The sequence below is a fragment of the Caretta caretta genome, chromosome 6 (assembly GCF_965140235.1).
Source record: "Caretta caretta isolate rCarCar2 chromosome 6, rCarCar1.hap1, whole genome shotgun sequence".
NCBI lineage: Eukaryota > Metazoa > Chordata > Testudines > Cheloniidae > Caretta > Caretta caretta.
The window spans coordinates 109,972,827-109,994,664 of record NC_134211.1 but is presented as its reverse complement, the minus strand read 5'-3'; the positions used below and the strand labels follow the sequence as shown (position 1 = coordinate 109,994,664).

General features: G+C 48.9%; 1 protein-coding gene across 1 annotated transcript in view; it reads right to left on the bottom strand.

Annotated features, from left to right (window-relative positions):
• Positions 1-7,295, bottom strand: part of LOC125628853 (cytoplasmic dynein 1 heavy chain 1-like) — a 99,656-nt gene extending 92,361 nt beyond the window's left edge. Inside the window, exon 1 of the mRNA XM_075129882.1 lies at positions 7,028-7,295. Within this exon, the coding sequence (XP_074985983.1) occupies positions 7,028-7,295 (268 nt within the window). The remainder of the gene's footprint in view (positions 1-7,027) is intronic.
• Positions 7,296-21,838: the final 14,543 nt, after the last annotated feature.

Below are 21,838 nucleotides of genomic sequence, written 5' to 3'. Positions count from 1 at the left end.
TCAGATGGATCAAGCTCCAATAAAAAATAAAATAAAAAAAAAGCTCCAGAGGAATAGCTTGCCATTTGACTCCTCTGCCCTTCTTTAAAGAGATTCTTCTGCTAGTGAAGAAAAACTAATCCTGCTGAAGCCTTGTTTGAGATTTGTTTTTTTAGGGGATGGAGGTGGGGGGAGCAGGGCCAAACAAGTTTGCCAGTAGCCTTCTAGTAGTTATCCAATGGCTTGGAGCAGGGGTCTAAAGTTCCTATGAAATGATGGCAAAGAAGAGGTCCCTCAGCCCGCTGTTTCTCTTGACAGGTGTTTGGGAACATGGCAGTCAAAGCTTCACACACTAGTTATTACAAACCAGATCATAAATTTTATTGCAAGTAATGCAAATATTTTCCTAGGGCATCCAGGAAGAGGCTGGACTGGATAGTGTGGTGCTGTAAAGGGTAGCAAAGGGATAGGTGTGAGTAGAGAGTGGATTGAGGGCTCAAAATCAAAAGACAGCGGCTGGTTTATGTAATGACATACCAAGATAGGAAACATGAACACATTTAAGACCAGCACGCAATAGCGCATTTGAGTCAGTTATTCTGAAACAGTTGCATAAGTTTCCCTTACTGTACAACATGTGTGCTCATAGTCTCTCGTGAAAGAGGTACCATTACTCAAGTCATAGACACTTGCCAGTTGTCACAAGCTATTAAAAGGAGACTACTACTAAAATTAATATTTACATGTCAAAGTCATTAGTCTGAAGTAAACTAACCTAGCACTTGGGCATGCCAGTATAACATCTGACCATGTTGCGTGCAACATGCACACACTTCACGCTGTGGCTGTGTCAAAGCAACTGTTAAGAATCACCCCAGGCTAGTCATGGAGGCCATGGAAGTTTTCCAAAAAGATTCCCACATTGACATTAACACCAATTCAGGTATACTGGTGTTCACTCCCTTACTTGGGCAGCCCACCATACTGGTTTAAGCACTATGTTGTTTGGATTTGGAGGTCTTCACCATGGTGCTTAAAAAGGTCTGGCCAGTTAATACTGTCTACACTTAGCATGAAGTAGAGCTTCTAGAATTGCTTCAGCTGAACATTAGCAACAGTGGGAAATGAAGAGAGCGTTTCCCTACTGCAGGCAAAGCTGGGATCCAATAATTACATAAAGCAAGAATGTCATAAGTATTCTTTTGGAACAGTTTACAGTTATACAACTGCTGGAATCATTTGCTCTTTTTACTGTGTTAAATAAAACCCAGGATGTTAAAATGAGCTATTTTGCCCATTCAAGATTTCGTGGTGCTGAATTTAACATCCAATTAACTTACTACTGCTAGAAGTATCATGAAATGGCAATTTGTTTTACCAGTGTTTGCAGAATCAGCCTCTTGGCATTTGGCCCAAGGCACATTTGTTGGGTGAAGTTTAGGTAGAGTAATGTCCTCAAAAAGATTTATCCTGTCAGAAGTGAGGAAATGTATCCATCACAGAAAGGAATGAGTAATACCAAAATGTTCACAAATTGCTCTCAGAGCACTTTCTCTTAGACGTAACATGATGTGTACAGTAAAAATAGTCTGTGCCTGCAATATTTGAACATGCTGGGGTAGACTGGGGACCAAGTGCACCAGGGGTACATCTACACTGCAATAAAATAACTCACTGAGCAGCTGTGGCTGGTGCCCATCAGCTGATTTAGACTTGTGGGGCTTGGGCTGAGGCGGCTAAAAATTGCAGTGTAGACATTAGAGCACAGGCCTTGTGCAGGGCGTGGGTCCCAGAGTCCGGTCTCCTGCCTGAGATGAACATTTAAACTGCTATTTTTAGTCCAGCAGCCCAAGCCAAATGACTTGGGCTCTGAGACTGTACCACAGATTGCATTACAGTGTAGACATACTAGGTGTCTCATAAATGGGGCAACTCGAGTTAGAGCACAATTGGCTTATTTTTTGTGTGTGAGTTTAAGGACTTTGACTTCCCACTCTCACCCCACTTCTCCACCCAACCTATTGCAAAAAAGCTTTGATCGGGGTTAGACATACCAGACCACCTAACTAACTGTCAAGGATTTGATATCTGTTATTACATCCCCATATGTCAAGGTTCCTTCCCCACTCTGAACTCTAGGGTACAGATGTGGGTACCTGCATGAAAAACCCCCTAAGCTTATTTTTACCAGCTTAGGTTAAAACTTCCCCAAGGTACAAACTATTTTACCTTTTGTCCTTGGACTTTATTGCTGTCACCACCAAGCGTCGAACAAATATAACAGGGAAAGAGCCCACTTGGAAACGTCTTTTCTCCCAAAATCCCCCCAAGCCCTACACCCCCTTTCCTGGGGAAGGCTTGATAAAAATCCTCACCAATTTGCATAGGTGAACACAGACCCAAACCCTTGGATCTTAAGAACAATGAAAAAGCAATCAGGTTCTTAAAAGAAGAATTTTAATTAAAGAAAAAGTAAAAGAATCACCTCTGTAAAATCAGGATGGTAAATACCTTACAGGGTAATCAGATTCAAAACATAGAGAATCCCTCTAGGCTAAACCTTAAGTTACAAAAAGACACAGAAACAGGAATATACATTCCATTCAGCTCAGCTTATTTTATCAGCCATTTAAACAAAACAGAATCTAACGCATATCTAGCTAGATTGCTTACTGACTTTTTACAGGAGTTCTGACCTGCATTCCTGCTCTGGTCCCAGCAAAAAAAACCACACAGACCGAGAGAACCCTTTGTGCCCCCCAGCTTTGAAAGTATCTTGTCTCCTCATTGGTCATTTTGGTCAGGTGCCAGCGAGGTTATCTTAGCTTCTTAACCCTTTACAGGTGAAAGGGTTTTTCCTCTGGCCAGGAGGGATTTAAAGGTGTTTACCCTTCCTTTTATATTTATGACACCATATCTAAAACTAATGTAGTTTTTATTCCTCCCTATGAGCAACTCACCCATAAAAAAGTTACTAGATACTATACAAGGGGGGAGGGGGGAAACAATGTAAATACCTTACATAGAAAAAAGAAAAGGAGTACTAGTGGCACCTTAGAGACTAACCAATTTATTTGATCATAAGCTTTCATGAGCTACAGCTCACTTCATCGGATGCAAGTGAGCTGTAGCTCATGAAAGCTTATGCTCAAATAAATTGGTTAGTCTCTAAGGTGCCACAAGTACTCCTTTTCTTTTTGCGAATACAGACTAACACGGCTGCAACTCTGAAACATTACAGAGAAAAGTACACAAGCCAGGTTTTGAAACATTTATTCCATTTTAACTGAATGTCACTGGTGTTAATGTAGCTCAGTTGCTAGAACATAACATCACACATCCAAGTCCTTCAACAGCACTGGCTCATACCCACTGTTTATACTGCACTGCAGTACTTTGTAACACTGTGGCAGGTGTAGTCCTTCAGATGAAATCATTGGGAGATTCCTTCTGCCTGCATCTGTGAACTAGCCACATAGAAACTAATGATCCTTGGGAACATTTCAACAATTCTCTAACTGATTCTCCCCGTGGGGTGGAACTGGCTCCCCCTGTAACCTCCTGTACTGGAATAGAGCGAAGAAGAGATGCTGTGACCCACAAATAACACCCCTGTCCATTCCCACAGGAAGGGAATGTACCATAGCCTTGGTCCTGAAAGCTAACCCAAAACTTATACAGAGGCGCTACTAATGTGTCTTTGCTGTGGGAAGAAAAAATAGCCAGAAACTGGTTCTTCAGTTTTAAATTACCGAGATCAAGAAAATAACATTGATCTTTGAAAAAAGACATGTGTGGACACTGCCTTCTATGAACTTTGGCTGAAATCAAAGTCGAGGCGATAAAACATTCCCTTGAGCTCTGCATTTATTGTTTTGTCAAGTTTCTTTCCTGGCTTTGCAGCACTGGAGTGCTTGGAAGCCTTGAACTTGGACCTCCTTCACAACAGCATCTGACTTTATTGCTGTGTTGTGCCACGTATCACTCCAAAGCTCTTTATAAACTAAGATGTAGATGCTGGCTCAAAGGTCTTATGTAGGTAAATACAAAAGCCGTTGTGCCTTCACATAGACTTCCCTGTTGGTACCTGACTTGAAAAGATAAGGGCATGATGTTAGGATTTTTCTTTGGTCAAGTTAGGGAATTGTTGATGGGGCTGTCTCCCCTCTTCCTGTTGCAATAGGGCATTACAGGGTACACTACACCGTGCATGTGGGGTCAGCATCTCTCCTGGGGGCAGGGTGAGGATACAGGGGGATCACAGACCCACCCCCACTGCGTGTATGTGTATATGGAGGGAGTCACAGGCCCACCCCTCACTTTGTGTGTGTGTATATGGGGGGAGGTCAGAGGCCCAACAAGCCCTATCACAGGGAGCAGGGGAACAAAGGTCACCATGGCGCACAAAGCAGCAACTGCCGCCAGCTTGGCAGCTACCATCTGCAGCAAAGGGAGGCTCCGCCCAACCCAACCCCCTCCTCCCAGTACCGGGTTTACCATGGCGCCACCAAACAGCTGTTTGCCAGCACACCCAGAGGGAGGGGGAGGAGCCAGAGAAGAGGCAGGGACGGGGCCTTGGAGAAGGGGGGGGAAATCGGGGCAGGGTAGAGCCCCTGCACTCCCCCTACAAATACCCCCTCCAGCCCCCTGCCGTGAACTGCTCAGGCAGGGGGCTGGAAGCACCCCCATGACCCCAGCTTAAACCCCCAGCTCCCTTCCCTGACCCCTTCTCCCCCCTTACACACCCTCATGACCCCAGCCCTGACTCCTGCACCCCCACACATACCCAGCCCCCCCACACCCTATGCCCTGACTCCTGCACCCCCCACATCCCCACATCCCCACCCCAAACACCAAATGGGAGCTCCTGCACCCCCCCACACACACATTCCCACCTGCACCCCTTGCACCAAACAGGAGCTGCCCCAGGTAAGTGCTCCACACCCCAATCCCCTGCCCCAACCCTGAGCCTCTCCTGCATCCTAACTCCTGGCCAGACCCTGCACCCCAACCCCCAGCCCACTCCTGCACCCTAACTTCCTCCCAGACCCTACACCTCCAGCCCTCACTCCTGCACCCCCTCACACACCTCCAGCCCCGTGCCCTCCCTGACTCCTGCACCCCCTCTCACACACCCAGCCCCCTGCCCTCCCTGACTCCTGCACCTCCCCCCCCACATTCCCACCTGCAGCCCTCGCACCAAATGGGAGCTGCCCCAGGTAAGCGCTCCACACTCCAATCCTGAGCTCCCTTCCTCACCCTAACTCCTGGCCAGACCCTGCACCCCAACCCCCAGCCTGCTCCTGCACCCTAACTCCCTTCCAGACCCTGCACCCCCAGCCCTGAGCCCCCTCCCGCACCCTAAGTCCTGGCCAGAGCCCGCACGCCAATGTTTTTTTACATTTTTTTTATAAAGCGCTCTTATCCCAAGCGCTTTACAATCGTTAGCTAACGGTACAAACAATATTTGGAAAGATCATTAAGTGGTCCGCCGAGACCCCCAGTGATTTTCAAGTGGTCTGTGGAAAAATAAGTTAGACTACAAGAACAATCAAGGTACCTCACTTTATTTTCATTTACTTACAAGAGAAGGATGAAGAAAAAAAGAATGAAAAATGGGGGCAGGGGGAGATCAGAGAGAATGTTCTTTTTCTTGGCTGGGTCCCAAGGAGAGGCCCCAAAAATGAAGCTGAGCACAGGGCCCCACTAACTCTAAATCTGCCTCTGGGGCTGACCCCTCCCCCACAGCTCCCCATGCCGCAGCCAGGGGCTGACCCCCCCTCCTCGAGTTCTGCATGCCGCTGCCAGGATAGGGGCTGACCCTTCCTTCGCCCCAGCTCCCCGCACCACTGCCAGGAGCTGACACCCTCCCCACACCACCACCAGGGGCTAGGGCTGGCCCCCTAACCCCGCCAAGCTCCATTCTGGCTGGGGCTGGGGCTGACCCCCAAAGCCCTGATGCCTGACACCTTGCGTCGCCACCCTCCAAACACACATTCCTCCACGCCCAGCTAGGGGGGCGCACCAGACTTTTTTGGCAAACTGGGCATTTGTTCATTTGCTCTTGCCAGCTGATGAGTTGGCAAGAGCAAATGGGATAAATGTCTGTTTTTGGTCAAAAAAAAGTTGGGATAGCCAGGACAGAGCTTAAAAAGGGAACTGTCCTGGCCAAACGGGGACGTATGGTGACCCTATCTCCAGGCAAGTGGGTCCTGAGGGAGTCCGGCGAGGGCGGGGGCAGACCCTGGCCTGGCTAATCACGCCACTCCCAAGAGGCCGGAATGATTCCCCACCCTGGCACTGGACCGGCCCCGGCTGCGCTGCCAGCTCAGCCTGCAGACGCAGTCACCTTCCAGCAGGGTCCGTGAGTGGCCAGGGGGCAGGGTGTGAGGGAGTGGGTCTCTGGAGGTGTGTGTGTGTGGGGGGGGGGCTGCTGGTCAGTGGGGGGAATCTCTTGGGGGGGCAGTGGGGGAGGTCTGTGCGTTGGGACGCTGGGCAGTAGGGGGGGTCGGAGTGGGGTGCTGTGTAGTTGTGGTGGTGCGCTGTGGGGAAGTGCATTGGGCAGTAGTGGTGCAGCTGTGTGGGGTGGTGTGGGGCAGGGGTGGTGGCGTGCAGGCCGCTGTGCTTTTGTGGTGGAGGGTCTGTGGGCGGGCAGGGGCTGCTGGACATAGCAGTTCCGGGGGATACTAGACATAGGGAATCGGAGGCTGTGTGGCATGGCATAGGCCCACCCCTGAGGGGAAGGGGCATGCTGGCAACACAGGGCTGGGCAGGCCAGTGTGCATCTGGCAACTGCTGGTTTGTATTCAGTGCTCTTGCACTGGGCTGGCTGGAGCGGGGCTGGCCCCACCATGCTTTGCCCCATTGTCCCTTGCTCTGGGGACCAACTTCCCCAAGCCATGCTCCTTTGCCCCTATGGGGGCCCACAGATATGCTTGGCACCAGGCCCACAAAAGCTTAATCCGGCCCTGCCACCTCCCCCCTGCCCGGCAGTTGCCCCGCCCAGCTCTCCCCATTGCAGCGGCTCGGCACCCGGCCCGGCTCTCACCCTTGAGCGTGGAGCGCTCCACCAGCACGGTGTGCACCTGCGGGTCGGAGAGGAACTTGCGCATCTGCTCCAGGGCGCCCTTCTCCTCCATCGCCGCCTCTAGCGCAGCCGGGGCCTCGCCGCCGTCCTCCAGCAGCAGCGGCACCAGCTTGCGCAGGTGCTTCTGCAGCACCGAGACATTGGCCACATTCTGCACCGCCGAGCTCGGCATGTCCAGGCCGCCCTCCTTGCTGCCCCCGCCGGGGCTCCCGCTGGCCCCATCCGACATACTGAGACAGCCAGACACAACTCAGAGCCTGCTTCGGCTGCTGAGCTGCCACCTAGTACTACTGAGCCAGCCGCACCCACCACCCCGCCCTGTAATCATCTCCTGCCCCACCCCCTGCCATGGGGAGGCCTGGGAAGTGTAGTCCGCACAGCCTGGATGCTCAAGATAGAGCCAGAGAGAATGACTACAAATCCCAGCATGCAAATTTGAATGGGGGGGCGACTCTGCGACCCAGAGCATCCTGGGAGCTGTCATTCACTTAGGTCACAAACCTGACGAGAAAGGCGACCGACAAAGGCGTCAAATCCCACTTTGCCTTCGGCAGGCAGATCCACGATGGCTCCCAGAATGAACCTTTCAAAGTACAAACAGGAGTCAAACAGTGCTGTATCATCGCTTCAACCATGTCTGCAGTTTTTATTGCCGTCATTCTTTACCTAATTGCTGGGAAGTTTACAGCTGCCATTGAAATCATTTACAGAACGGATGGAAAGCTGTTCAGGGTTAGCAGGCTGAAAGCCAAGAATAAGATCTCAACAACATCTCTTGTGGAACTTCAGTATGCCGATGACAACGCAATCTTTGCTCACTCTGAGAAAGACCTTCAAACTTTTTTGAATTTGTCTGCCGATGCTTATGCAAGTCTTGGTTTCACTCTTAATATCAAGAAGACTAAACTGCTCTATCAGCCCTCTCCAAATGAGGTATTACATGTCCCATATACCAAAATCAATGGAGTGGCAGTGGAGAATGTCGATCATTTCCTCTACCTTGGAAGTCATCTTTCATCCAAGGTAGATATTGATGCAGAAACTCAGCTTCACCTGAGCTGTGCCAATGTAGCTTTCTCTCGTTTATGGCACAGGATTTTTGAAGATCACGACATTTGAACAGACACCAAGCTTCTTGTTTATCAAGCCGTTATTCTCCCAACACTCTTGTATGGGTCCGAAACTTGGACAACCTACAGACACCACTTGAAAGTCCTTGAGAAGCACCCTCAAAGCTGCCTTCGGAAGATTCTGAAGATCAAATGGGAGGACAGGTGCACCAGTATTAGTGTTCCGGAAGAAGCAAAGACCACCAATATTGAGGCAATGATCATCCGTCAGCAATTCCGCTGGACTAGTTACGTTGTCCGGATGCCAGACCAGCGCCTCCCAAAACAGGTCCTGTTCTCTCAGCTGAAAGAACGGTACCATAACGTGGGTGGACAATGGAAACATTATAAGGACTTCCTGAAGGATAACTTTAAAAAGTGTAATATTGACATTGACTCTTGGGAGACACTTGCCCAGGATCGCTTAAAATGGAGTGAAGTCCTATGTGATGGTCCCCTGCATTTTGAACTTGCTCGCCGACAAGCTGAAGAGGACAAGAGGCGCAGGAGGAAGGAGAGACTGGCTTCCAGTCATGGTCAACATCCTCCTGCTGAGCCTGAAAACACCTGCCCTCATTGTAATAGAACTTGTGGTTCAAGGATTGGCCTTATTAGCCACCTGAGGACCCATGACTCCCATGGAAGATGATCGTACTCGATAACAAGAGATCACCCATCACTAACCTGTCTGACTCCTCCATGCTTGAGCTGGTCGGGGCTTGTGTATGTTACATCTGTTTCTAATGAATTCAGACAATTGTGGTGCATTACTTTGTCTTATTGTGCCTCATTGTGCACTTACTGTACTTTTACTGCAATATAGACCCATTTTACAATTTTTTAAAAAGTGCCATGCTGATGAATGGCAGATGTATAAATATTCCTAATACCTGATGAGCACAAGAAATAATGGTATTCAGCACTACACCGGGGGACTGAGAGGAGCAAGCCAGTGCCAGCCCCACTATGTGAACCAGTAGACAAGTCTTTTTTAGCTTCAGTCCATCTGTGAGGGGCCCTACGATGGAGCATACACACATGCTGTCTGTAGGCTGATGGGGAAACAGTTAACCTTCTTAGCAGAAGGACCACAGTTGCACCTGGTCAGTGCAGGGTAGCAGCTGTGAAAAGTTAATTTTCCAGCATACACAGAATAGATGACCTGGCCTGAGAGGAAAGGGAGAAAGGAGCTTTAGAAGTTGCTGCTGGTGTCATTGAAGTAGTCTGGATTTTATGTGGGGGACTGTGGCTAAAGTCTAGTAATGCTTAGGCCTAACTTGGAGACAGGAACATGTTCTGTTTTCTTTAAAATAAAGTACATCTCCCAGCTCTTTGAATTCTCTCCAGCTAGATGAATTCTTCCTTGACCACTTCTTCTTGGCCTGCCATAGTCCCCAAACCTGGTTACCCCCAACCAATGGTTGATGAGCTGTGTAAGGAGTACTAAAGTTTTAACATCATGCTGCACTTTAAGAATTCTTCTCCTTTTTTTTTCTTTTTTCTTTTTTTTGGTGTGGGTGGAGTGGAAACAAGCTGTCTTTGAGCCCCCTGCCTCCCAAACAGATAGACTCCTGCCCAAACCTGTAGGTGCCTAAATTTTCTTGAGTAAAAATTCCCCAGATACCTGTGTTTTTGCCTCTGATGCCTCCTGCTAGGTGACTAGATGCCAGGCTCCCACCTAAGCTCCTGAGTGATCCATGAACCAGGGGAAGATGGCGTAGGTGCTCACTCCGTGGGTGCTCCGGGGCTGCAGCAACCATGGGGGGAAAAGGGTGGGTGCTGAGCACCAACTGGCAGCCCCCATTAGTTCCTCCCTCCCCCCAGCACCTCCCCGTCCTTCCCAGTGCCTCCCACCCACCACAATCAGCTGTTTCGCAGCATGCAGGGGGTGCTGGCGGGGAGGGGGAATAGTGAGGGCACGGCGCTCAGTGACGGGGTGGGAAGAAGTGGGGCGAGAAGAGGCATAGCGGGGCTGTGAAGAGGCAGGGTGGGGTGGGAGCCGTGGGGGAAGGGGTTGAGCACCCCCCCCCAGCACATAGGAATGTCAGTGCTTGTGGAAGATGGGCATTCATGTGTGGAGCCTGATCTGTTAGGTGTGCTCAGAGCCCATCCAAAATCCAGAGGTGGAGGCGCTACCCTTCACTTTATAAGGTGTAGCCCAGTGGTTAGAGCCCTCCTCTGGGATATGGGAGACCCAGGTCCAATTTCCCCCTCTCTGCCAAAAGGGCAGAAAGGATTTGAATAAAGGGCTCCCCCCTCACAGGAGAGGGCTTTAAGCACCGAGCTACGGGATAGGCCAGTGTGGGGCTCCCTCAGCCTCTCCTGTTGCATCTTCTGTTGATAAATCCTTAAATGGTCGTTGGGCCAAGGAGCAGGAAGGACTCAGTATCCCAACGGTTAGGGCACCCACCTGGGCAGTGGGAGTTCCTGGGCCCAGTCCCCATGCTCTGCCACTCTTATTACTTATCCACAATGGCTCCAGGCAGTAGGTGCCCATTTATGGATCATTAGCAGAGTTAGGTGCCTTCCTAGAGCCTGGACTTATGCAACTCTCTCTCAGAAAGAGTTGGGGAAACCCCTTTTGTTGGTATTTCTCATTGGCTGGTTTAGGTGGCTCCCCAACAAGCTTGCTGGCTTTTGTGGTTTGCATTCCTAGGGCGCCCGTCTCTCCCCATTCATTGTGTAGGAAGCCGAGGCCCCTAACTTGGCTTTGTGGATCACAGTGTTGTTCCTGTGATTTTCTAGACACCTGAAAGTTGGGTGCCATGATGTTCAGCACTGCAATGCCTAAGTCCCTTTGTGGATTCCATCCAGAGTGAGACACAAAGTGAAGAAACTACTCTAAGGCAAGTTTCCTATCTAGTGAGAATGAACAAGAATATGAAATATATTTGAAGAGACTTGTGCCCTGATCCTGCAGTGAGGTTCCAGGGGGGTAAACAGGTCTTCTTTGCTGAACTTTTTGCAAAATGTGGGTCATGTAAATGTTGTAGAAAACAGTGGCAGGAAAAACAATCTATTTTCCTAACACTAATGAGAAAGGTGTGCAGTACTTAGGCAATCAGCTGGGACAGATTTCAAGGAGTTAATAAACGTGCTTAGAAAGCATTATGTGCCAAACCCAATCTTTCTATCTGTGCAGATTTCCTGCAAAACTGAGCTTATATTAAAAACATTTAAAGGGAAGAAGTGTGATGCATGTAAATATGAAACGACGATGCATTTTATTTTCTGTGTACTTCATCTGTGTATTACAGGGGTCTTCTGTCTTCAACAGCCATTTTCAAAAGCATGGTCTCCAGCCTTTACCAGTGACGCACCCACTTTGTGGTTTCATAGAAAGAATTCATTTTTTTCCCCTTTTCATTGCTTCAGCTAACTCTGTCTTAAAAGCAATTTAGGTTGAGGTACAGTTTTGCTCTTTGTATTTGGAAACTGGTGGAGAGGTAGAGGAAAGCTGTGATACACAGGAGGGATGGTAAAGGAGGTGGCTCTCTCTTTCAGGATCAAATCACTGCTTGTTTCCGGAATAATTCTCATGAGAATTTGTTTATGGAATTTAAGGGTGGTGGGGAAAAGTAGCTGCAAGCATTAGGGAGAGGAGGGGCAGGGCAGAAGGGGGTGGAGGAGTCATGCCTATAAAGCAGGAGTAGGTTGAGGCTGCTAGGAGCAGAATGGCTTCAGTGGAGAAAAGGCAAAGGAGAAGGAAGAAGTGCTGGGGTGGACAACCCAGAGCAGGTATGGATGGGGTTAGGATGATCCTGGAAAATGGAGTTATAGTGGGGATAGAAGCAGAACAGTGCAGCTTCCCCTAACACCTAGGGTGACCAGATGTCCTGATTTTATAGGGACAGTCCCTATTTTTGGGTCTTTTTCTTATGTAGGCTCCTATTACCCCTCCAGCCCCTGTCCTGATTTTTCACATTTGCTGTCTGGTCACTCTACTAACACCTCCCTTTCCCTAAAGCAGTGGTTCCCAAACTGGGGTTCATGAACTGCCTGGGGTTTCGTGAAATGTTACAGGGGGTTCTTGGGGAAAAATTCCCTAATGGCGGACAGAGCTGTCCCTAGGGACCCTGGGCAGCATGGGGTCAGCAATCTGGAGCCCCTGGACTTCCAAGAGCAGCAGATCAAAGCAAGCATATCTATCACACTGAGGAGATTTAAACTTCAAGATTCCTTATAAGAAATGGAAAGGGAGGTGGATATTTTTTGCTGTTTTTAAAATTAAATAGGCAGCTAGTGTTTTTAAAATTATTATGAAGAACAAGTTTAAGTTTTGTTGTAATGTGTGTAACCCTTCTGCCTGTCAGAGTTGGCAGCAACAAGGGCCGGGTTCAGTATCTAGGGGTTCCATTCCAACAATACAATGCAAAACCGGCTCGAGCCCCCACCCAGTGACCTGGGACAAATATATACCATCCCAGGTGGGTGCCTCCAAGAGGCAATACTTCCCCTCTCGCAAGCACATAGTCTGAGTGTAGCAAAAAGCCTTTTAATAACAGAGAGAAACAATGTGGCATTATGTTGGGGAAACACCACCAACAGGATTCATAACACAACCCATGAGCAAAAAAACCACCCCAAGCAAATTGGGGTGTGTCCTTTCCCTTTGGTTCTTGAGTCCAGCAACCCAAAATCACCCAAAGTCCCAAAAGTCCAACTACCCAAAAGGCTCTGTCCCTGGTCAGGGCAGCCCCAGAGTTTGAAAGTTTATCTGCAGAGTTTTACCTCCCAACCTGGGTGGAGATTGGGAGGGGGGAGTTTAAGGAGCACCTTATGTGGTCCAAAGCTGATGGCCCCACCTCTCCATGGGGCTCCGCTCTGCCAGCTGCCCCATGAGCTGCTCTAGGCATCTGACAAACTGCTCTGCTCCACCAGCTGCTCTGCTCACCATCCCACAAACTGCAATGCTCTGCTCGCCGTCCCACAAACTGCTCTGCTCCACAAGCCGCTCTGCTCACCGTCCTGAAACTGCTCCATCCTATATCTTCAGGCTCCCCCACTACTTAAAACAACACTCAGTGGTTTCAGCTCTTAGTAAGTTTAGCTCTTTTGTGATTTCAGCTTGTAGTAGTGGAGCCTCAGTGCTAATGCACCAAAGTGAATTCAGGTCAGCAGTCTGTAACTAGTCTCCTAATAGCATCAAAATTAGCTCTGCTATTCCACAGTGGAGAGAGAGAAGGAAGTGCAATTAGCATGTAGGACCCATGCCATCAAGTATTAATACCTGTCCCCAACCTCTCTCAATTCACAGTTTTGGAACCCATGTCCCTTGCCTAGCGAGTGCTACTTCGTTGATGGTGAGTCTCTCCATCATAACAAAAGGCCAAGTACAGTTCCACTGTCCTTGATTCCCATAATCAGGGTAATAACAATTTATTCTTTCTGCCCCAATAACAGAGACACTGGGGATCCCACAGCAGCCAAAGTGACCATTTTGGCAGCTATGGCCTCATTCTATGCGGGATGGGTGTGCCTATGCAAATGAGATCGGCCCCTGAAGTTCTTTTCCACAACTTGCCACACCTCACCACCAGATGTCAGGGTGGAGCTCATCCTGACTCTGCTTACATCCTCCCCCCAAATCATACTCCCTTTATACCAACTCATTGGTTTCCTCCAAAGGGCCTCAGGAAGCCCACTTTAGCTTCCACAAGCCTGTGTGCTAAATGTATTGACTCCTCACTAGTCACCCCAGGTGCATCATAAGTTAACCGTTTTACTGGTCTTATCACCCTGTCTCGTCTATTGAGAATCTCTGTTGCCATGGTAGGGGGAACATCCTCTTGAGTGACGCATTGAGAGGTTTCCTTTGAGGGTCCCTCGGCTACTGGCATAGGCCCCTGCACTTCTAGTTCTAACACTGGAGGGTCCAAGGTGCCCAGGACATCCTCTTCCTGTGTGTCTCCACTGTACAATAACCTCTGTGTGTCATCACACGGGGGTCCCATCAGCAGCACAGGGGTGTCAGAAATGGGCCTAAATAATTCTGCCATGGGGTTGAGGGTGGAAGAGGGGGAACTCTCGTTTGGTTCAGCTGATCGAGACTGAAATCTTGTCTCCATTCCAGGATACACCAGGGTTGTGTCTTCCTCCTCTGACTCGCTCTCGGATGTGCTGCATAGGGGTAGGTTAGCTGCAGGGGGCCGGCTGTCCATGTTGGATGGTGGCTTTGGTCTAGCACCTTTATCCTGTCCAGTTGCCCTGTCGTAGCCCAGCTCATAAGGGGTACTTACTAATTCCCCCACAGGGAGCAAAAGGTTTCTGTGCACTGTCTTTATTTGCCCTGGACCCTCTTAAGATCTGATCTTGTAGACTGGCAGGTCTCCTAGCTTTTCCATCACCAAGTAAGGTATTGCCTTCCATCTGTCAGCTATCTTGTGTTTGCCAGCTATACCCAAATTTCACAGCAGGACTCTGTTCCCCAGCTGGAGCTCCTGCAAACGCACTCTAGCATCATATCGATGTTTGTTGCGGTCTACGTTCTTCCGAGCCGCAGCAGTAGCTAAATGATAAGCATCCTTAGTTGAGATACATATTGCTGATGAGTTTCATAGCTATCTCCATCCTCTGATACACCAAAGCACAAGTCTATGGGTAATCTTGGTTCTCGCCCAAACATCAAGAGATATAGGGTGACTCCCGTAGCATCGTTCTTTGTAGCATTGTAGGCATGCACCAGAAATGCGACATGCTGGCTCCAGGTTTCCTTCTGCTCTGGTCACAAAGTTCCCAACATATCTAATAGGGTTCGGTTGAACCTCTCTGGCTGAGGATCACCTTGGGGGTGATAAGGCGTAGTCCTAGACTTTTTAATTCCTGCTATCTTCAGCACCTCCTTCAGAAGGTGACTCTCAAAATCCCGCCCCTGATCAGAGTGTATCCGAGTCAGGAATCCATAGACTGAGAAATATTTGTCCCACAATACTCGAACGACAGTGGTGGCCCTCTGATCACGTGTGGGATATGCCTGTGCATACCGTGTAAAATGGTCAGTCACTACTAGAATGTTCCCAACATTCCTCTTGTCTACCTCTACAGACAAGAAATCAATGCATACCAGTTCCAAAGGTTTGGTGCTGGTGATGTTCTTGAGATATTCAGCCCTCGTGGACAGAGTTTTCCTTTGAACACATCGAGCGCAAGTCTCACATTTCCTGTGAACATCTTCAGCCATTCGGGGCCAATAGAACCTACTACGAATAAGTTCCAGGGTCCTCTCCATCCCTAAATGCCCAAAGTCATCATGCAGGGCCCTCATGGCCAGGGCTCCGCACTCTTTTGGCAGTACTAGTTGTGCTTGTTTCTTTTGTAAAGGGTCAGTGGTCATTCGGTGTAGCACTCCCTGAATCAGTTTTAGTTTGGTCCATTCTCTCAATAGTAGTTTACCCTCCAGGTTAGGTGGGACAACAGCAGCTGGGCTTTGCCCCTCCCTTTTGGCAAGTAGTGTATCACGAATGTCAATATCTTGCCGCTGGGTCAGACCAAAGGTCCATCCAGCCCAGTATCCTGTCTACCGATAGTGGCCAATGCCAGGTGCCCCAGAAGGAGTGAACCTAACAGGTAATGATCAGTGATCTCTCTCCTGCTATCCATCTCCACCCTCTGACAAACAGAGGCTAGGGACACCATTCCTTACCCATCCTGGCTAATAGCCATTAATGGACTTAACCTCCATGAATTTATCCAGTTCTCTTTTAAACCCTGTTATAGTCCTAGCCTTCACAACCTCCTCAGGCAAGGAGTTCCACAGGTTGACTGTGCGCTGTGTGAAGAAGAACTTCCTTTTATTTGTTTTAAACCTGCTGCCCATTTTTTGTAGCTTAATTAGCCCCATATTATATGTATAGTTGGGATTATTTTTTTTCCAATGTGTATTACTTTACATTTATCCACATTAAATTTCATAATAAATAGCATGTAATAAGCATGTCATAAATGTAAGCAGAGTCAGAATGAGCTCTACCCTGACATCTGGTGGTGAGTTGTGGAAAAAAGAACAGGAGTACTTGTGGCACCTTGGAGACAAACAAATTTATTAGAGCATAAGCTTTCGTGGGCTACAGCCCACTTCATCGGATGCATAGAATGGAACATATAGTAAGAAGATATATATTATTATATTATATATTATTAAGATGAGCTATTATCCGCAGGATAATGATAATAGCTCATCTTAATTAATTAGCCTCTTACATTTTGTATGGCAACTTCCACCTTCTCTGTATGTATATATATTTCTTCTTATTATATGTTCCATTCTATGCAACCTGTCATAAATATAAAGGGAAGGGTAAACCCCTTTGAAATCCCTCCTGGCCAGGGGAAAGCTCCTCTCACCTGTAAAGGGTTAAGAAGCTAAAGGTAACCTCGCTGGCACCTGACCAAAATGACCAATGAGGAGACAAGATATTTTCAAAAGCTGGGAGGAGGGAGAGAAACAAAGGGTCTGTGTCTGTCTGTATGCTGGGTCTTTGCCGGGGATAGACCAGGAATGGAATCTTAGAACTTTTAGTAAGTAATCTAGCTAGGTATGTGTTAGATTATGATTTCTTTAAATGGCTGAGAAAAGAATTGTGCTGAATAGAATAACTATTTCTGTCTGTGTATCTTTTTTGTAACTTAAGGTTTTGCCTAGAGGGGTTCTCTATGTTTTTGAATCTAATTACCCTGTAAGATATCTACCATCCTGATTTTACAGGCGGGATCTCTTTATTTCTATTTACTTCTATTTTTTATTAAAAGTCTTCTTGTAAAAAACTGAATGCTTTTTCATTGTTCTCAGATCCAAGGGTTCGGGTCTGTGGTCACCTATGAAAATTGGTGAGGCTTTTTATCCAACATTTCCCAGGAAAGGGGGGGGTGCAAGTGTTGGGAGGATTGTTCATTGTTCTTAAGATCCAAGGGTCTGGGTCTGTAGTCACCTAGGCAAATTGGTGAGGCTTTTTACCAAACCTTGTCCAGGAAGTGGGGTGCAAGGTTTTGGGAAGTATTTTGGGGGGAAAGACGCGTCCAAACAGCTCTTCCCCAGTAACCAGTATTAGTTTGGTGGTGGTAGCGGCCAGTCCAAGGACAACGGCTGGAATATTTTGTACCTTGGGGAAGTTTTGACCTAAGCTGGTAAAGATAAGCTTAGGAGGTTTTTCATGCAGGTCCCCACATCTGTACCCTAGAGTTCAGAGTGGGGGAGGAACCTTGACACAACCGATGAAGTGGGCTGTAGCCCATGAAAGATTATGCTCTAATAAATTAAATCTAAAAAATAAACCTCTACTGGTTCAGAGGCGTTAGGATGTGGGCCCGACTCGGGTGCTTCTCCCTCCTGGGTGGCTTCCTTTTCAGCTGCTCAGGTCTGCCTACCTATGAGAGCGACCCTCTGGCTTTGGACCAGTATTCGGATTCCCAAGGCCTTAGCTACCCTTCTTTCTCTTTTTGTCTTTCTACCCTGTCTGGGAGTGGAGAACAAATCTGGGGATATTTCAGAGAAGGTTGGGGGTTGACAGTCAACTGTGGATGCCACACTACTTTCAGGGCTTCCCCCTTTCTCCAGTTCCCCTACTGGGAGTAAGTCTCCAAACCCTGGGAAGTCACTCCCTATGAGCACTGGGTATGGGAGTTTAGGGACTACACCTGCTGCTACCTCAGTAGTGTTCCCGTGAATCTTGATTTTTACTGGGATGGTGGGGTAGTAACCAACTGTCCCATGGACGCATGTTATCCCCATACGCTTAGCCCACCACAGCTGACTACACTTCACGAGCTTCCACGAGACAAGCGTGATAGCACTCCCCAAATCAACCAGTGCTGTGGTCTCTATCCCATTTAGCTTCACTGGTCTGGTGTACATATGTGGGGTTAGTGAGACCCCCACAAGGTGGATTAGGGAGCATGGGTCTGCCCAGTTCCCCAGGTTACACTGCATAGGCTCCTCAGCATTGGGGAACCGTGCAGCTATGTGTCCCCACTCCCCACAGGTGTAACATCTGTATGGGCCCCTAGGCATTCCCCGATCTCTTGGTTTGGACAGTCTAACATCATGATCCTCTTCCCCCTCCATGCTCCGACTCTTTGTGGCTTCTGGTGGGCCTTCAGCCCCTCTCTTTTTCCTCCTGGGTTCTCCTGGTGGCCCAGTCACCCGAGCTCTAGGGCTTGGTGCTGCTACTTTAACACGGGGTGCTTCTTCCTTGACTGGTTGGGTCAGCTCCCTTGCCATCCTTCTCCTTTCTACCAGCATGACAACCTTGTTGTAAGTGGAGGGTTCGTTCTGGCTTACCCAGGCGCAAAGGTCTGGTGGTAGTCCTCTCATGTACCGGTCGATGACCAGAACCTCTAGTCTCCTCCGGACTCCGGGACTCAGTTCGTAACCACTTTCGTGCGAAATGGATGAGGTCATATAATTGGTACCACAAGGTTTTGTTTTCCTGGTATCTCCACTCATGATATCACTGGGCCCTCACTGCGGTCATTACCCCAGATCTGGCCAGGATCTCTGCTTTCAGCTGGGGGTAGTCTGCAGCAGCCTCTTCAGGCAAATCATACTAGGCCTTCTGGGCCTCCCCACACAGGAATGGAGCGAGGATGCCAGACCACTGTTCTTGGGTCCAAGCCTCCAGCAGGGCTGTCCTCTCAAAGGCCAGGAGGTATGCCTCTACATCATCCTCCCGCGTCATTTTCTGCAGCCAATTGCTGGCCTGCATGATCTGCGTCCTATCATGGCCGCGGTTCAGCTCTGTAAGGGCCTTTACCTGGTTTACCAGTTCCCGCAACATAGCCCGGTCTTGAGCAGCCTGGTCCATCAGCAGGTTATTAGTCTCTTGCTGCAGCTGCACTGCCTCCTGTTGGGCGGCTGCCTGGACACGAGTAGCCTCCTGCTGGGCAGCCGTGGCTTGTATCAGTGCCCGCACTACCTCCTCCATTGTGGTGAAAAAAATAAAAATAGACCCTCTTCCCTTTTTTTTTTTTTCCCTTCCAAACACCCTCCTTCTTCCGCAGCGCTGTGGACACCACATCCCACTTCCAACACCAGTTGTGACAAAGTTCCTGCGCTACCCTGGTGGGTCTTGCGCTTATTGGTGGATTTGCTCACCTTGGAGCTACACGGCAGCCCTCAGCTTGGCCGTTTTTCTGAATTCACAGTCCAGGTCGACTCCTCCTGCATCCAACCAGGAGTTGGGAGGCTTTGGGGGGAACCTGGGCCCGGCCTCTACTCTGGGTTCCAGCCCAGGGCCCTGTGGAATGCAGCAGTCTAGAGTGCCTCCTGGAACAGCTGCGTGACAGCTACAACTCCCTGGGCTACTTCCCCATGGCCTCCTCCCAACACCTTCTTTATCCTCACCATAGGACCTTCCTCCTGGTGTCTGATCATGCCTGTACACCTCAGTCCTCCAACAGTCCACGTTCTCACTCTCAGCTCCTAGTGCCTCTTGCTTCCAGCTCCTCACACACACACCACAGACTGAAGTGAGCTCCTTTTTAAAACCCAGGTGCCCTACTTAGCCTGGGGCTAATATATCTGCCTTCTATTATTCTCCTATAGCCATCTGGCCCGACCCTGTCACAGTAGTATGTATGTATGTATGTATATGTGTGTGTGTATATATATATATATATATATATATATATATGTATGTATAAGTATATTGGTTGGTTAAGATGGAAGGTGGACACCACCTTAGGGAGAAATTTAGGGTGTGGTTGCAGGGTAACTTTGTCTTTAGAGAAGGTTGTGTAGGGAGGGTAGGCCATCAGGGCGCTTGTTTCTCCTACCCTCCTTGCTGATGTTATAGCAACCAAGAAAGCTACCTTCATGGACATATGAAGAAGAGATGAGGTAGCTAAGGGCTCGAATGGAAGTTTCATAAGACTGCGAAGAACGAGATTGAGATTCCATGCAGCTGCCGATGGGTAAATCTCAGGGTAGAGATTTTGTAGGCCTGTGAGGAAGCGTTTTATGGTGGGTGGACAAAGAGTGAATAGCCATCTAACGAATCATGGAAGGTGGTAAGGGCCACAAGGTGTACTCTGATGGAGCTGAGTGAGAGTCCGTCATGTTTTAGTTTCAGGAGGTAGTCTAGGATGTTAGGGAGGGTCATGGTAGGGGGTGATAAGTGGTGTGTTTGAGCACCACAGGGAGAAGCGCTTCCACTTCTGCAGGTAAGTTTTACGAGTGGAGTCTTTTCTACTATTCAGGAGGACATATTGGACTTGCTCAGAACAGGCTAATTCGTGGGTCTGGAACCATGGAGAAAACATGCTGTCAGGAGGAGTTTCTGGAGCTGAGGGTGAAGAATTCGTCTGTTGTCCCGTGAAAGCAGATCTGGTCTGTTGGGGAGAGTCCGTGGAGGACGGGCAGACATGTGGAGCAGGTAAGGATACCATGTCTGTCTCCGCCAAGCCAGGGCAATGAATATGACCGGGGTCTTGTCGTCTCTTGCGCAGGACCATGTGTATCAGAGGGATTGGTGGAAAGGCAAACATGACACAGTTGTTCCACGGGATGAGGAATGTGTCCCTGAGGAATGCAGTCCTGAATTCTGCTCTGGAGCAAAATAGGTGACACTTGCGATTTTGGGTTGTGGCAAAGAGGTCTATTGATGGGGTGCCCCTTTGGGAGAAGAGCTGTTGTTGTATCGTGGGGTGCAATTCCCATTCGTGTTCTTTGGAGAAGTGTCTGATGAGAGTGTCGGCGGTAGCGTTGTGACAGCCGGGTAGGTACGATGCAACAAGTTGTATGTGGAGTTGTATGCACCAATTCCACAATTGGATGGCCTCCATGCATAGGGAGAACGATTGTGCTTCCCCCTGTCTGTTGATGTAAAACATACATGTTATATTGTCCGTTAGGACCCGGACAGATTTATTCTTTATGAGGGGAAGAAAGTGAAGGCAAGCTTATCTCACTGCTCTGAGCTCTAGGAGGATTATGTGTAGACGCATATCTGGCATGGATCAGCGGCCTTGTGCTGTGAGTCCCCCCAGATGCACTCCCCAACCAACCAAGGAAGCATCCAAGGTGAGCATGAGCATGGGGGATTGTTGTTGGAAGGGAACTCCCATGCAAAGGTTCTCTGGTCTTATCCACCATTGCAGGGAAGCTAGTACGTTCGCTGGAGGAGTCAGCAGCATGCAGAGGCTGTGCCTGCTGGGTTTGTAGTTTGAGTTGAGCCAGCCCTGAAGACATCTCATGTGCAGAGATGGACCATGAAGGTGGTGGCTGCCATGTGGCCAAGGAGCTGTAGGCAAATTCTTGCCTGAGTCCTGGGATGAACAGAGCGTCCGTGTGAGGTATATGATAGCGAGGAAACTGTGTGGGAGTGAGGGTCTGGTTTGAATTGAGTCCAGGTGAGTTCCATGAATTCGATCTGCTGTGTAGGTGTCAGGGTGGATTTCTGGATGTTTATTTGTAGGCCCAGGCTGTGGAAGAGGGAGATGGTGAAATGGGTAGCTTGTAGCGTCTCGTCGTATGAGTTGCCCTTGATGAGACAATCGTCTAGATAGGGGAAAAGTATGATCCCGTGTCTGCGGAGGTGGGCCACGACTATGGCTAGGGACTTGGAGAATACCCTCGGTGCTGTGGAGAGTCCAAAAGGGAGTAGTACCCTGTTTTGGAAATGGTCGTGTTCCATTGTGAACCGTAGAAAGCGTCTGTAGGCTGGATGAA